This window comes from Phialemonium atrogriseum (assembly GCF_030411735.1).
Source record: "Phialemonium atrogriseum strain 8032-3 unplaced genomic scaffold QBC33scaffold_31, whole genome shotgun sequence".
NCBI lineage: Eukaryota > Fungi > Ascomycota > Sordariomycetes > Cephalothecales > Cephalothecaceae > Phialemonium > Phialemonium atrogriseum.
The window spans coordinates 211,069-227,068 of NW_026848168.1; the positions used below are offsets into that span (position 1 = coordinate 211,069).

Here is a 16,000-nt window from a genome sequence, read left to right on the forward strand (position 1 = left end):
CTGGTCTGGCGTAACGAATAGAAGGCAAACTCTCTAAAGAGTCTGGGGGGGAGCAGCACTCATTTTTGTCCATATTGCAAGCCGCCGACTTGGAACAAGGTCACTCTCCTTACCTTCGGCTCGATCAATTATTAGATGGTGGCATTGATCGGACTAACGACGTGTGGTCGTGTAGACCAATCAGCTTACTGCTTGCTTGCGACTTCCTCCCTACGCATGTAGCAACAGTAAGCTCGGCCTTTGCTTTTGGGCAAGTCACCGAAGCTCATTCAGACTGCCATTCAGATAGATGCTGACGTTTCTCAACCTGTCACTCTGTCCGGCACCTGGGTTATGCGACATGAACACCACATTCATCTCGTTATGGTGGATCATTGGAGCTTGTGTGCAGTCAGGGGAGCCACGCGATAAGCGGTTCGGAGGTTGATACGGCGAAGGTAGTTTAACCCTCATCTGTTTCGGACGGAGTTGTAGATGTCCATTTGAAGTAGGTAGTTACACGTCAAAGGCGCGCCATGCCAGAGAGCTTTTCATAGGTCCCTGACGCTGAACTACTGCATGCTGTTGGTACCATGTCAGCAATGACAGCGTAGATACGCCCCCCAAACCCCCCCCCCCCCCCCCCCCCCGAAGGAAGACGGAAGTTGGGTTCATGTGAATAGCGGTAGGAGGCTTAACAGGCATTATGCAGGGCCTCGGTCGACAGGGGCCAGGCTTACTTCGGCACCTCTTAGTAACATCGAGCCTCGGAGGGTTGCCAGACCTACCCAGTCGGGTGTAATAAAGACAATGACGGGATTACGCCGCACATGCAGTTCAAGATAGTTCAGTTGACCCAATAAGCGCTGGTGATGACGCAACGCAAGATGGGTAGAGTTCGGCACGCCGTCGACTCTGACACTGCAGCAATGCTTGAGTCCGAGTCTGGCATGGCGACGCCTCTTTGGTGATAGCGTCAGCCCCCAAACCAGACTCCACGGTGATACGGGATGCTTGGACATTTATAACGTTGTTTAAGTGCACCCACCCACTGTGTGTCTCCTAAGCCACCCATCTTGTTTCAAGGAGCTTCACCGTCGAACTTAGAAGGCCGAAACTGAGCCCATTCCATCCTACGTTGTTTCAAGGTAAAAGGGGTAATAAATAGACTCCAGATCGATCGAGAGGCCCATCAAGGAAGGTGAGTTATGCAGGGCTACAGGACTCTATTGCAGCCACGAAGAGTGAAAATGCTGGACAAGTTCCTGGCGACCTTGACTGAACTTTGATGAGAGATTCGAGGCTAACTTCTTGGATCTCTCAGCACGATCACCCTCTCTCTATCTGTCTATCCACAACAATCGTCGGAATTTTTTACACAGTGTGTTGCTTGCCTGGATCTGCAGCAATGGCGACCTATACACATCCCCCGAAGGAACCGATTGCTATTATCGGCAGCGGATGCCGCTTCCCAGGGAATGCTAGCTCGTCGTCTCGGTTGTGGAACTTGCTTGCCTCTCCTCGGGATCTGTCTAGACGAGTACCAGAGACCCGATTTAACCCTGATGGATTCTATCACGTTAACGGAGAGCATCATGGTGCCAGCAATGTCACCAAGTCTTACTTCCTGGATGAAGATCCACGACTGTTCGATTCTGTCTTTTTCAACATCACGCCGAGGGAGGCAGAGGCAATCGATCCACAGCAGAGGCTGCTCCTGGAGACCGTGTTCGAGGCGATGGAGTCAGCTGGCCTCACCATCAAAGGCCTCCAGGGAAGTCAAACGTCGGCCTATGTTGGCATCATGACTGCCGACTACACCGATACCCACGTGAGGCACCTACCCCCTTTAACGATTAATTACTCTCAACACATTCGTAAAGAGAACCCCTGAAGCTAATCTTCAGAGTAGGCCAGGGACCCCGAGTTGTTTTCTCAGTACCAGGCAACTGGAACGTCCAGATCGCTGGTATCCAATCGACTCTCATACTTCTTCGATTGGAAGGGGCCGTCCATGACTGTCGACACGGCTTGCTCGTCTAGCTTGACGGCTATCCACCTCGCTTCGCAGAGCCTCCGCAGCGGCGAAAGTGAGGTTGCCTGTGCCGCAGGAGCAAACCTGCTGCTTGGGCCCGACCTCTTCATTGGCGCAACAAGCCTTCACATGATCTCGCCGTCAGGGAAGTCTCAGATGTGGGATGCCGGGGCCGATGGCTACGCCCGCGGTGAAGGAATTGCGGCTGTTTTCCTCAAGACCCTGTCGCAGGCTCTCAAGGACGGCGACCGAATTGAGGCCCTGATTCGGGAGACAGGGGTCAATTCTGATGGCCGGACCAAGGGCATCACGCTTCCCAGCCCCGAAGCACAGGCAAGGTTGATAAGGGATACTTACCAAAACGCTGGCCTGGATATCCTGGATCCCAAGGACAGGCCGCAGTACTTTGAGGCTCACGGTAAGCGCCATTGTTCTTACAGTTAACCCCCCCTCCAGAGAGATTATGTGGACTAGGTAATTACTAACCCACACGCCCCTTCACTATCCAGGAACCGGAACTCAGGCCGGAGACCCAAGAGAAGCGTCAGCAATCAAGTCTGCCTTCTTCCCAAACGAAGAGCAAGACACCAAACTTCTCGTTGGCTCCATCAAGACCATCATCGGACACACGGAAGGGTGTGCTGGCATCGCCGGCGTTCTCAAGGCCAGCTTGGCGATGCAGAACAAAACAGTCCCGCCGAACCAGCACCTCAAGAACCTCAACCCCAGTGTGAGCCCCTCATACGGCAACCTGCGTATTCCCACCGAGATCACTCCGTGGCCCGAAGTTCCAAAGGGCCACCCACTCCGAGCCAGTGTTAACAGCTTCGGATTCGGGGGGACGAATTCCCACGCCATCATTGAGACCTATGTCCCAGAACTACACGACAGCGGTCCCTGGGGAAAGGGGCGCAGCAGTCTGTCAGAGGTAGCGCTGCAGGCTCTTGATAGAAACTTCTCAGCCGTACCACTTGTTTTATCTGCCAACTCCGACAAGGCCCTGATTGCGATGGCGACAGGATATGCCGAGTTCTTGAGGTCGGAAAAAGTGAACATCTCCCACCTCACTTGGACTCTGCAAGCCCGGCGCACTGCTCTGCCCCACAAGATTTGTTTCTCGGGCACGACACAGGAGGACATTCTGGCAGACATTGAGAAGAAGCTCGCCAAAATTGAAGATCGCTCTGGGGTCGAGTTCGGGTTCCGATCCAGCTTTCCCGCCAACGACCAAGACCCACGCATCCTGGGAATCTTCACTGGCCAGGGCGCCCAATGGCCCCAGATGGGCCGCCATCTCATACTGAACTTGCATCGGTTCAGGTCGACTATTGAGGTGCTGGAGGAGTCACTCAGAGCCCTCCCTGATCCTCCCACCTGGTCCTTGACGGCCGAGCTTATGGCCGAACCGGCAACGTCCCGGCTGGACGAGGCATCTATCTCGCAACCGCTGTGCACAGCCGTGCAGGTTGCGCTGGTTGACATGCTGAAGGACTCGGGCGTCGTCTTCCATACAGTCGTCGGCCACTCCTCCGGAGAGATCGCTGCAGCGTATGCCGCCGGGAGGATATCCGCCGTCGACGCCATCCGCATTGCCTACTACCGGGGCGTGCACGCAAAGCTCGCCCGAGGGAGGGCGGGACAGAAGGGATCCATGATCGCGGTTGGATTCGGGATAGGTGAGGCTAGGTCGTTCTGCAGCTCGCCCGATCTTCTAGGACGACTCGCGGTGGCGGCGAGTAACGCCTCCGGGAGCGTCACGCTCTCAGGGGATGAGGATGCCGTACAGGCGGCGAAGAAGCGACTCGATGCGGAAGGGCTCTTCAACAGGGTCCTCAAGGTCGACACGGCCTATCACTCGCATCACATGGAGCCCTGTGCGGAAGCCTACGTTGAGTCTCTCCGGTCCTGCGACATCCAAGTCCAGCCAGGGAATGGCCGATGCACTTGGGTGTCGAGCGTGTATGGCTCGTCCAGAACTCCAACCGCGGAGGAACTCCGCGGCAGTTACTGGCGTGACAACATGGTGCAGACGGTGCTCTTCTCGCAGGCTGTGGACCAGGCGGTCGACGTGCTCGATCCGTTCGACTTGATCCTCGAGGTCGGACCGCACCCGGCGCTCCGTGGCCCGACCCTCCAGACGGCCAAGGAGAAGCTCGGCCGCGAGATCCCGCACGCGGGCGTCCTGGACCGGAAGAAGAACGACGTGGTGGCGTTCTCGGACGCCCTGGGCTCCATCTGGACGCGACTCGGCGCCGAGTCGGTCGACTTCTCGGGCTACTACGCGTCCGCCACCGCAGGCGCGGCGAGGCCGACCCCCATGGCGGGGCTGCCCACCTACCCGTGGGAGCACGACAGCGTCCTGTGGCGGGAGTCGCGGCTCAACAAGCAGTTCCGCTCCAGGAGCCAGCCGCCCCACGAGCTGCTCGGGGTCAGGACGCCCGACGACACCCCACACGAGCCGCGGTGGCGCAACTTGCTGAAGCTGGAGGAGTTGCCTTGGCTCGGTGACCACCGCGTCCAGGGCCAGGTCGTCGTCCCTGGTGCGACATACTGTGTTATGGCCCTGGAGGCAGCCAAGGTTTTGAGTGGCGGGAGGGCGCTGCGCATGGTTGAGCTGCGCGACTTGGTCATTCAGAGGGCCATCGTCCTCGACGAGGCCTCCGAGGCTACCGAGACGTTGTTCTCGCTAAGGGAGACCGGGGTGCGGGCGGGCAAGTCGGGTGACTACCGGGAGATCATCACGGCGGACTTTAGCCTCAGTGCTGGTGCTGTTGAGGATGGGGTCATGAGGAAGGTGTGCCACGGAGAGCTGCACATCTACACTGGCGATGACCCGGAGCCCATGCTTCCCCACCGCCCCGATGCCCAGCCGGGACTGAGTCACATGAGCATTGAACGCTTCTATTCCTCCGTCGGAGAGATCGGGCTGCAGTACTCGGGCCCCTTCAAGGGCCTGATATACGCCGAGCGGCGCATGGATCTGCTGTCCGGCGTGGTGGCCAGGCACGACGTCGCCGCCGGCTTGCCCGTGCACCCTACCTGGCTCGACGTCTGCTTCCAGGCCCTCTTCGCGGCATTCGCGGCGCCCGGGGACGGCACCCTGTGGACCGCCTTCGTGCCGAGCTCCATCCGCCGCATCAAGTTTGGTCCCATGGCCGGCGTCGTGGCCGAGGGCGGATCCCCCACCTACAGCGTCGATGCCTACTTGACCGGCTTCCAGCCTGCGCAGCCGTCTCTGCTGTCGACGATCACGGGGGATATTAGCGTCTTCAACGGGTCGACCGGGGCGATGGATATCCAGATCGAGGACCTGATTATGACGGCGCTGCTTCCGTCGACGCCGAGTGATGACCGGCAGATGTACCTCCGGACTGTCTGGAAGGAAGATATCAACTCGGGCATTGTGGTCCCGGATGACATCTTTGACTCTGGCACAGACCTTGAGGTTGCTGATGCCTGTGACCTTGTTGCGTTTGATTATCTGCAAAAGCTCGAGAAGTCGATCGCAGTTGGAAACAAAGCCGGCCCGGACAATCCGTTTCGGCCGATGCTGGAAGACCAGCACCACCTGGCAAAGAACCGAGGTTCGGAGCACCAGCCGCACATCTCCAGCATCAAGAACTCCTTCCGAGACTCCATCGACATGCAGCTGGTAGCCGCCGTGGGAGACAACCTGCTCAAGAAATATCGGGGCCAGAACCACCAGCAAGGCTTGCACTCAACAAGGCTTTTATTTGCGCAGCTTCTCAGAAACGGCATCGGAGCCCACCGCCAGAGCACCCAGCTCCTCCACGCTGTCAAGCAGATCATCCACCGATACCCTCGCCTGAGGATACTGCAGGTCGGCGCCGACTCAAACGTCGATCTCCGGAGCCTGGTCGCGGAGCTTGGCGAAGCTTTCGGCTCCTACACTGTGGTAGATGAATCATCGACAGCGCTGAATGAGCTGCAGGGACAAACAAGCGATCCGCGAGTCAAGTTCCTACAGCTTCGGATGGGCGAAGATCTAGCCGGCCAGGAGGTCGAGCCCGGCTCGTTCGAGCTCGCCATCTGCAGTCGCCGGAGCAGCTGGAACGCACCGCGTGTGCTGGGCAATGTGCGGGCGCTGCTCCGCCCCGGCGGCTACCTGCTATTCCTGGACTTGGCGCACGACGTGCTGCGGCATTCCTTTGTCGTGATGGGACTCGGCCTGCTCGATGGGAGTGTGCCTGCCAATTTGCGGGGCGGGTTGTTGTCTCCTGTCCGGTGGGATAAGACTTTGAGGGAAAGCGGATTTACGGGCGTGGATGGGGCAGTTCACGATAGTGAGACGCTGGGGGAGAATTCGCGGGTGCTCCTGGTTTCGCAGGCTACCGACGACGTTATCAACCTCATTCGGCACCCCCTCGAGGTGTCGGATGTCAGTCGTTTTCCTGGCCTAGCTGACAGAGTACTGTTCATTGGCGGGCGGACTCTCAAGACGAAAAAGGTCATCTCCAAGCTACGGTCTTTGATGAGGACTTGGGACATCGACGTGGTCACCACCGAGTCTCTCCGGGATCTTGACGCCGATCAGTTATTGACTGTCGACTCTGTGGTCAGCTTGGCAGACCTGGATTCCCCGACCTTCAAGCACCTCGACGCAAAGACGTTGGCGAATCTCCAGCAAATCTGCAATCTTGCCAAGATAATACTCTGGGTAACCACCGGAGCCACTGGAGACGATCCATATCACAGCGCCATTGTCGGTCTGGGAAGAACGATCCTGAGCGAGAACCCGCAACTCTCGTTGCAGCTCATCGACGTGGATGCCATCGAAGGGAGCGAAACCTTCCTCGCTGAATCGTTCATCAGGCTCAAGGTCTCAAATCTTCCCGGAGTGCACAAGGACTCTCATCTCTGGTCTGTTGAGACGGAGCTCGCAGTTGTAGGGGGAAAAGTCATGATTCCACGCGTGGTGCTCGACGTCGAACGGAACAACCGCCTCAACTCGAACAGGCGGGTCATCAACTCAACCGTCAACGTCGCGGACAACCCGGTGAAGATAGAGACATCGGACCAGGGCGATACCCGGCGCCTCGAGCTCCTTCCCTACCCATCAGCGACAAAAGGGAATATCGTCGGTACGGTTTGGCTAGACGTCGAGTGCAGCTCCGCCAATCCCGTGGTTCTGCAGAGAGGAGGTGGACTATACGTCTGCATAGGGACCGCCGATGGAAACGGCTCGCGACTCGTTGCCTTCTCGCCGGAGAATGCTTCGCGTCTAGGCGTCAAGAGAGACGGCACAATCCGCTGCGACCTAATCCCTGGCTCCGAGGCGGAGGTGTTGTCAGCTCTCGCGTGCTTTATCCAAGCTTCGGCCATCACGGCGTCCATTACCAGGGGACAAACCGCCGTGGTAGTGGGAGCTGACCGAAAGCTGATACGCGCCCTGCGGAAGACGGTCCTAGAGGCTGGCAAGAAAGTCATCTTCCTGACCACCGACCAATCCGTGGCAGGCTATGAGGCAACTGTTGTTGTACATCCGCAGGCTTCTGAGAGGCAAGTCAGGGCGCAGCTTCCGGGAAATATTGGGATCTACATCGACTGTTCCACTGCCGGCAGTGCCCTGGAAAAGTCATTAGTGGAACGCTTAGCAGCTGGAGGTGCAGTCGTCAAGTCTGGCATCCACACCACCACCATAGCTCCTGATGTGAAGCTGGACGAGCTCCTCTCGTCGGCCCTCCGGCTCGCAAAGACCTACACACTAGAGAGCCCCAACGCTTTCTCCAGCTCCGCAGTCTCGGTCTCAGAGCTGGTATCCGATAGACATAAAGCCGTACCCTGGGCCATCGTCGACTGGACCCTCGACCAGAAGCTAACCATCCAGCAGCTCCCCACGACCTCGCACCAGCTCTTCCGCGGGGACCGGACATACATCCTCTTCGGGCTCACCGGCCAGATCGGGCAGTCCATTACCCGGTGGATGGTCAGCAACGCGGCGCGGCACATCGTCGTCGCCAGCCGCAACCCCAGCCAGGATGCCGCGTGGAAGGACGAGCTCCGCGGTCGGGGCGCGGTGGTTCGCGTCGAGGCCGTCGATATTACGGATAAATCAGACGTCGGACGGCTCTGCCGCGAGGTCGAATCTACCATGCCACCAGTGGCGGGGGTTGCTAACGGGGCGATGGTGTTGTCTGATGGGCTGTTTGCTGATATGAGCCTCGAGGGCATGCAGAGGGTGCTGAGACCCAAGATGGAGGGATCCAGGATCTTGGACGAGGTCTTTGGTTCTCGGGACTTGGACTTCTTTATCATTTTCTCGTCGCTGTCGGGGGTGATTGGCATGCCAAGTCAGTCGAACTATGCTGCCGCGAACATGGTGAGTGGGATACTCCCCAAGGAGAGAGAGATAATAGAGATAAGGGACGACTTTGCTGATAGCACCATCACAGTACATGGTCGGTCTCGCTGCGCAGCGCAGAAAGCGGGGCCTGGCCGCCTCCGTCGTCGACCTGGGCATGATCCTCGGCATCGGCTACATCAGCCGGGCCGAGGGCGACGAAGGTAAGGGGACTGTCGAGACTTCGTTGAGAAAGCAGAACTACATGCCGGTCGCCGAACGAGACATGCACCACATACTCACCGAGGCCATCGTGGCGGGGAAGTACGGCCCTCCGGACGAGTGCGAGATCATCACGGGGCTGGAGAGATACGATCCCTCGGCCGAGAACCACCCCGTGTGGCTCAGGAACCCGCGATTCTCCCACCTGATCAAGTCGAGCGCCTCCGCGGATAAGCGTGGGATGAACAGTGCCGAGAAGAGCCTTAGGGCCGAGCTTGATGTTGCGGAAGGTGTGGATGAAGCTGTTGAGATCCTGGAGAGGTATTTTGCTGGTTACTTGGCTGCTACCCTGAAAGTAAGAATACTGCCCGAACCGGGTTCCTCCAAATTTTTGCCCTTGCCTTTCTGACACAACATGATTAGCTCCTTGTCAACCAGATTAGTGTCAGCATCCCAATTATCGATCTTGGAATCGACTCGCTGGTGGCTGTCGAGATCCGCACGTGGTTCTCGGCCGAAACTGGGCAGGATATTCCTGTGCTGAAGATATTGGGAGGGGCGACAATCAGGCAACGTAAGGCTCTTCCCATACTGCCTATGTTTTAGAGCCAGCACGAGTCACTGGGAAGAGATTGGCTAACCGAGAGGATAATTAGTCTGTACCGAAGTTGCAGCTGGTCTGTCACTCGGACCGAACCATCGTGAAGCCACAGCTTCTACAGTGGAGGTGGAGGCACGGATAGAGTCCGATGTTGAGAAGCCAGGTCAATCTCCGAGTACGCCGAGTCCCCTGATCGACTCATTATTACTCCCCGCCACTCCAAACTCGGAAAAGTCTACGATATACGCGACAGACGGCGCAGACACGCCGCCGAGCAGCGTGCAATCAGTCGTTGGCATCGGATCTAAGCAAGACAGCCCCGCCGTGGTGCGGATAGCGCCTCTGTCTCTGGGCCAGGCTCGGTTCTACTTCCCGTCACTATACCTGGATGACAAGTCTCCATTCAACTGCACGACTTCGTACCGCATCACCGGGCCACTTGACCTCCAGCGGCTAGCCAAGGCACTGCGCACGGTAACGCAGCGGCATGAAATCTTGCGGACATCTTTCACGACGGACCCGGCAACCGGAAAGGGAGTCCAGTCTGTGCTCGAGACTTCCACCTTCCAGATGAAGACAATCTCGTCCAGTGATGAAACTGCGGTGGAGGCCGAGTTTCGACGCATGCACAGCCACGCCTTTGACCTCGAGAGAGGCGACACGCTCAGGGCGACGGTGCTGTCCCACAGCACAAGGAAACACACCATCATATTTGGCTACCACCACATCGTCATGGACGGCGTAAGCTGGCAGGTCTTCCTGCAGGACGCTGCCGACTATTACAGCGACGCAGCTGGGTCACCCCTTAACATGCAGTACATCGACTTCGCGAAGAAACAGGCCGATGACCTCTCGTCTGACGCCTACAAGGAACGGCTAGAGTACTGGAAGTCCGAGTTCCCAACACCGCCAGACCCGATGCCGTTGTTCCCGTTCGCAAAGGTCAGCGTGAGGAAGGCGGTCACCCATTACAAGACGCGCGACGTCGTGACGCACGTCGACCGCGAGTTCGTGGCGCGGATCCGACAGGCAGCGCAGGGGTCGCGCGCAACATCGTTCCACTTCTGGTTCACCGTCTTCCAGGCGATGCTGTACCGGTTCCTCAGCGTCCCGCAGCTGTGCATCGGCATCGTCGACGCGAACCGCTCCGACCAGGCATTCGCCAAGACCATCGGCTTCCTGCTCGAGATCATGCCCGTCAAGTTCGTCCCGGACGGGACCCAGAAGTTCAGCACCATGGTCCAGAACACACGGTCTAAGATCTACGGCGCCCTGGGCCGCAGCGGGGTCCCGATCGAGGAGATCGCCCGCGCCTGCGGCGTCCCGGCGAGCACGACCGAGACGCCGCTCTTCCAGGCCGTGTTCAACTACCGCATGGGCGCGACGAGGACGCCCGACATGGACGGCGTCAAGATGGGGCTGCTCGACTATGCCGATGCCACGACCCCGTTTGACCTCTCCATCTCGGTCGACGAAAAGGACGACGGGACGGGCATGATTACTTTTGCGATGCTCGACTATTTGTACGACAGCGAGGGCGCCGACATACTGGTCAACACGTACAAGCACATGCTCGACGTGTTGTCTCGAGACCCTTCCATCGTGGTCGATGACATCCCGCTGTTTCCCCCGGCCATGATAGACGAGGCCGTGGCTTTGGGGACTGGTCCGGTCGTGTTAGATAACGGCAACTGGCCGCGGAAGGAGACCGTGTCCCAGCGGATTGCTTCGTGGGCTGCCAAGGATCCAGACGCGGTCGCAGTCAAGGACATGACCGGCTCGACCAAAACCTACTATCAGGTATCGCGCCGCGCAGATGCTATCGCCGGTGCCCTCCGCCGAGTGGGTGTCTCGGCCGGTTCCTTTGTGTGTGTCCTGAGCGAGCCGACCGTCGACACCGTCAGCTACATCCTGGCCATCCTCCGGCTCGGGGCCATATACGTCCCTCTGGACATCCGGAACACCGACGAGAGGCTCCTGGCCGTCATCGAGGAATCCATGGCCGGGTTCCTGCTTTTCCAAACAGCAACCAAGGATAGAGCGATGAAGCTACGGCGACAGGACACGAAATGCCTAAACCTCTCTGTCCTCCCGCAGGACAGCTCGACAGCTATCGTCATTGACGTCTCAAAACCAGACAGTCTAGCCTTTGTGCTGTATACATCGGGGTCGACAGGCCGACCCAAGGGAATCGCGCTGACAAACATCAACATGTCGGTCCAGAACGCCTCCGTCACCCAGCGCCTGAACCTCGGGCGCGAGGTAGTGCTGCAGCAGAGCGGGCTGGGCTTCGACGCATCGCTGTGCCAGATCTTCATGTGCCTCTGCAACGGCGGCACCCTCGTCATGGGCGACAACAGGGGCGACCCCGCCGACCTCGCGGCCCTGGTGGAGCGCGAGCGCGTGACTTTCACCATTTGCATGATGTCCGAGATGGCCGCCATCATCCGTCACGGCCGCGAAGCCCTCGCCCGCTGCTCCTCCTCCTGGCGCCTGGCCATGTGCGCAGGCGAGGCGTTCACTCCGCAGCTCGCCGAGCTGTTCGCCGGCCTCGACCTGCCCGGCCTCAGGGTCGTCAACGCGTACGGGCCCACCGAGGGCACCATCATGGCCACTATTGGCGACGTTGCCTACCGCGAAATCACCACGGCGAGCGACGCGACAATCAGTGTTGGCGAGGTGATCCCCGGCTACGGCGTCTACATCGTCGACGACGACGACGCGAAACCCCTCCCCCGCGGCTGGCCCGGCCAGGTCGCCCTCGCGGGACCGGGCATCGCCTCGGGCTACCTGCACAACCCTGACCTGACCGACGCCAAGTTCAGGCCCGACACCATATCCCCCAGGCGGCCGCCGGCTGTTGCTGCTGCTAATACCGAGTCGGCGGGACGGGGAAGGCTGTACCTCACGGGCGACAAGGGCCGGCTCCTCCGCGGCGGCCGCTTCGTGATCCTGGGACGCACCGATGGCGATAGCCAGGTCAAACTGCGCGGGATGCGCGTCGAGCTGCAGGAGGTGGCACGGGCGATGCTGCGCGCCTCGGAGGGCGTGTTGGCGGATGCGGCCGTCGTTGCGCGCGGTGGCGGTGGCGGTGGGGAGGGGGCGGGACGGTTCCTCGTCGCGTTTGTCGTGTTTGCTGGCGGGCACGGCGTCGATGATGCCGAGGCCTACCTGGCTGGGCTTGTCCGCGGGCTGCCCCTTCCGGCGTACATGCGTCCGGCCCTGGCAGTGCCGATCGATAGTCTCCCTGTGACGGGGCGCGGGAAGTTGGACACCAGGGCGTTGGCGGCGTTGCCTCTGCCCGAACTCTCTGGTACTGAGGACGATGATGCCGCTGCGGACGAGCTGACCGAGACCGAGAGCCGGCTCAGGGGGGTGTGGCGGGATGTGCTCTCCGAAGTCGGCGTCAACCTCGCCATCAAAAAGACGTCCGACTTCTTCTCGGTGGGTGGCAACTCGCTGCTGCTCATGCAGCTCCGCGTCAAGATCCGCAAGACCTTCGACGTCGACATCCCCCTCGTCGAGCTGTTCCAGTCCAGCACCCTGGAGGCCCTGGCCGCGCGCCTCTCCGGCACAGCCCACGGACAAGAAGCCATCGATTGGGAAGAGGAGACGCGCCCCGGCGACGACAGGCCGATAATCCCACCCCAACTCTGGCCACAGCCCGACCAAACATCCCCCCCTGCCCACGATGGCGGACCCATCACCGTCCTCCTCACCGGCGCAACAGGCTTCCTCGGCAGCGGCCTCCTCCGCCACCTCCAAGCCCACCCACGCGTGTCGCGTATCCACTGCGTCGCCATCCGCCCCGGCCGCAGCCTACCCCTGACCTCCCCCAAAATCGTCCCCCACGCAGGCGACCTATCCCTCCCACTCCTCGGCATGGACCCGTCCGAAGCGGCATCCGTCCTCGCCGAGACACACGTCATCATCCACAACGGCGCCGCCGTGTCGCACCTCAAGAGCTACGCCACCCTCAGCCCCGCCAACGTCGCCTCCACGAGGGTCCTCGCCCGCCTGGCACTCGCCAGCCGCCGGCGGTCCCCGCCCCCCGCCTTCCACCTCGTCTCTACCGCCGGCGTCGCCCGCCTGTCCGGCCGCGACGCCCTCCCAGAGGTGTCCCTGGCCGCGCACCCGCCCCCCACCGACGGAACCGACGGGTATGTCGCCACCAAGTGGGCGGGCGAGCGCCTGCTCGAGCGGGCCGCGGCTGGGGCTGGGGTCGAGGGGTGGCGCGTCTACGTGCATCGGCCGAGTAGCATCACGGCTGGGGATGGGGGGGACGGCGTCCCTGGGAGTGATATCACGCATAACACGCTGCGGTATTCGAGGCTGCTGAGGGCGGTGCCGGATCTTGCGGGCGCGACGGGGGCGTTTGACTTTGTTGATGTTGAGACTATCTCTGCGCGGATTGTCGGGGATGCGGTGGAGAGTGTGGCGGGGAGGGGGGAGGGTGGGCGGGGGGTGGTGTATAGGCACCAGAGTGGCGAGACGGTGGTGCCGGTTGGGCGGTTGAGGGAGTTCCTGGGACACTCCGAGGAGGCTCCGTTTGAGGTGCTGGAGATGGATGCTTGGGTCAAGGCTGCGGTGGGTGTTGGGATGGATGAGCTGGTTGGGAGCTTTCTTGCGGCGACGAAGGGGAGGATTCATATGCCGTTGCTGGTCAGAGGTGATGAAGGGATCTAAGAACGAGCTACATAAGAGAGTATCCCATTATAATTACACCAGAGACAACGAACAGACCCGTGCTCCATATACATTCCGACTCCCCATCCATGCGCCCTCATCTTCCCGACCCTAACCCAAAGTAGTCGGAGTATTTGAGTGTCTGTGTTTCTTCTTGAGCCGTCTCGAGCTACCCATGAACTTGTCGATCCCCGAAGCCGCGGCAAGTCCGGCAACCGCGTGGAAAGTCCGTATGCCAAGTCTCGTCTCAGGGAACCAGAGCCTCATCATCCAGGGTGACACTTGCGAATTGGCCGTGATGAACGGCCTCACGATGCGCTCGTACTCCTTCGCCGCCTCCTCCATGTTGAACGTGCCGGGTGATTCTTCATTCTTCTTCCACTGCTTCGCAATCTCCCCAGCGAGCACATAGGCCCCGACGAGCGCAGCCGTCGTCGCCACGCCACCCCCAATAGGCGCCGGGCAGTATGCCGCGTCACCGAGAAGCACGACCCGTCCCCGAGACCATGCACCTTCGGGTAGACGGATCTGCCTCAGAGCCCTGGCAGTACAAGTCATCCGCCTCGGTCGACTCTACCAAATCCCGCAAGAACCGCTCGGACTGGCAGCCTTCCGCGCCCTTGAACAGCTCCGCCAATACCGCCTTCTGCTCCGCGGGGGTTTTCGCCGCGTCCAGGGCGGCGCGCCCAGTGCGGGTGGCGAGGTACACCCTGATGTTCTCCGGCCTATCCTTGCGGGTCATGAGCGCCTTGCCGCCTGGGATGTGGCACACGGTCCAGTCGTACGTGTCGTCCTCCCGGGACGGCGCTGTGAAGAAGGCCATGTGCACGCCGAGGTCGCGGCGCGGATCCGGGAACGAAGACCCCAGCATGAGTCCGCGCGTCGCAGAGCCGGTGCCGTCGGCGCCGATGAGGACGTCGTAGTCATCCTGCCTGCCGTCCGAGAACGTGACGTGGACTTTTTCGGCCGGCGAACCCTCGTCATCCTGGGCGAAGCTGTCGATGTGGGAGTCGAAAATGTACTTCACCCCTTTGAGGGACTTGGTGGCCTCGTACAGGATGTGCACCAAGTCTCCGCGCATGACCTCGAGCTCGCGTGTCGGGGACAGGCCCTTGCCGCTGGTGTTGACCGGAAAGTAGGCCTTGCTTCTGCCTAGATGGTCGAGAACCCGCATGCCAGGCTCGGGGCATCGGACGGCCCGCACCGCATCTTCGATTCCCATCATCCTCAATAAGACGATCCCCTGCCCGGTGAGGTCGATCTGTTGGCCGGTGGCACGGAGTGTGGGGCTGCGCTCGACGATGGTGACGTCGCAGCCAATGCGGGAGAGCCAGAACGCAGCAGCTGGGCCGCCAATGCCCGCTCCGACAATAAGGACCTTGAGAGGAGGCATGGTGCTTGTATTCGAGGGATAGGAGGCAATTGTCCGGTTAAGGAGTTGGGAAGAAGTTCTAGAGTTCGCTCCGGCCATAAGGACCTTAAGGACCTTAAGAGAAGCCACAATGCCCAGTGAACAAAAAGTAAATTTGCCTTGGCGTCATGGCTTATCATATAAAAAGGAGAAGAGTCGGGAGTCGGGGTAGGTGGTTTAAGAGTGAATTCTTCAGTCTGGTGCTTTGGCCCAGAGGTGCGGAGATAAACACTGCTTCCTCCCCAGAGATAATCCTTGCTCGGCCGAGGCTTGGTCCGCCATCTGCCTGACGAGTCGCTGAGCGTGTGTGATCGATATGTTATTACTCGGCAATGCGAGTGTTTCGCTCATATCGGGCAAAGGGGTTGGGATGATGTTGCGGCCGCCTACTGTTGACCGATATGTCCGCCTTCAGGGGAATGGCTAACTCCGTTCATTGTGGGACATTAGTACAGTACAATAAAATACAAAAGTCTGTTAGTATTGGTGTCGAATTAATACACGTCCACTAATAGGCCGAGGTAGAGCGCTGAAAATTACAGTATCTCCGGCCGAGAACCAAAGATTCGGCCAGCGAACCATCTCTGGTTCGAACGCCGCCTCCAGAATCGATCGGACATGATACGTGTTGGCAGCAGATGGAATCGAGCACACTGCCCATCACCTGCCACCCGTCGCCTTTCACCTTACGAAAGATCCGCTACAAAGTCCAATTACTATGGTAGACTATTCTTCTGGAGTGCCTCTTCCTCTCCGCTGCTGCCG

At 59.8% G+C, this 16,000-nt stretch overlaps 2 protein-coding genes across 2 annotated transcripts; one reads left to right on the top strand and one right to left on the bottom strand.

Moving 5' to 3' along the window:
- Nucleotides 1-1,387: 1,387 nt before the first annotated feature.
- Nucleotides 1,388-13,815, top strand: QBC33DRAFT_598356 (uncharacterized protein; the record flags this gene model as incomplete). The annotated part of the gene is made up of 7 exons (XM_060431968.1): nt 1,388-1,810; nt 1,892-2,432; nt 2,524-7,010; nt 7,044-8,354; nt 8,428-8,829; nt 8,961-9,111; nt 9,194-13,815. Coding segments are annotated over 7 exons (11,937 nt in total), but the record flags the coding sequence as incomplete, so codon positions are not given.
- Nucleotides 13,816-13,910: 95 nt separating this feature from the next.
- On the bottom strand, nt 13,911-15,217 carry QBC33DRAFT_613733 (putative monooxygenase; the record flags this gene model as incomplete). The annotated part of the gene is made up of 3 exons (XM_060432556.1): nt 13,911-13,993; nt 14,041-14,365; nt 14,397-15,217. The coding sequence occupies 3 exons, from the start codon at nt 15,215-15,217 to the stop codon at nt 13,922-13,924; spliced, it is 1,218 nt and encodes a 405-aa protein (XP_060279699.1). The 3' UTR covers nt 13,911-13,921.
- Nucleotides 15,218-16,000: the final 783 nt, after the last annotated feature.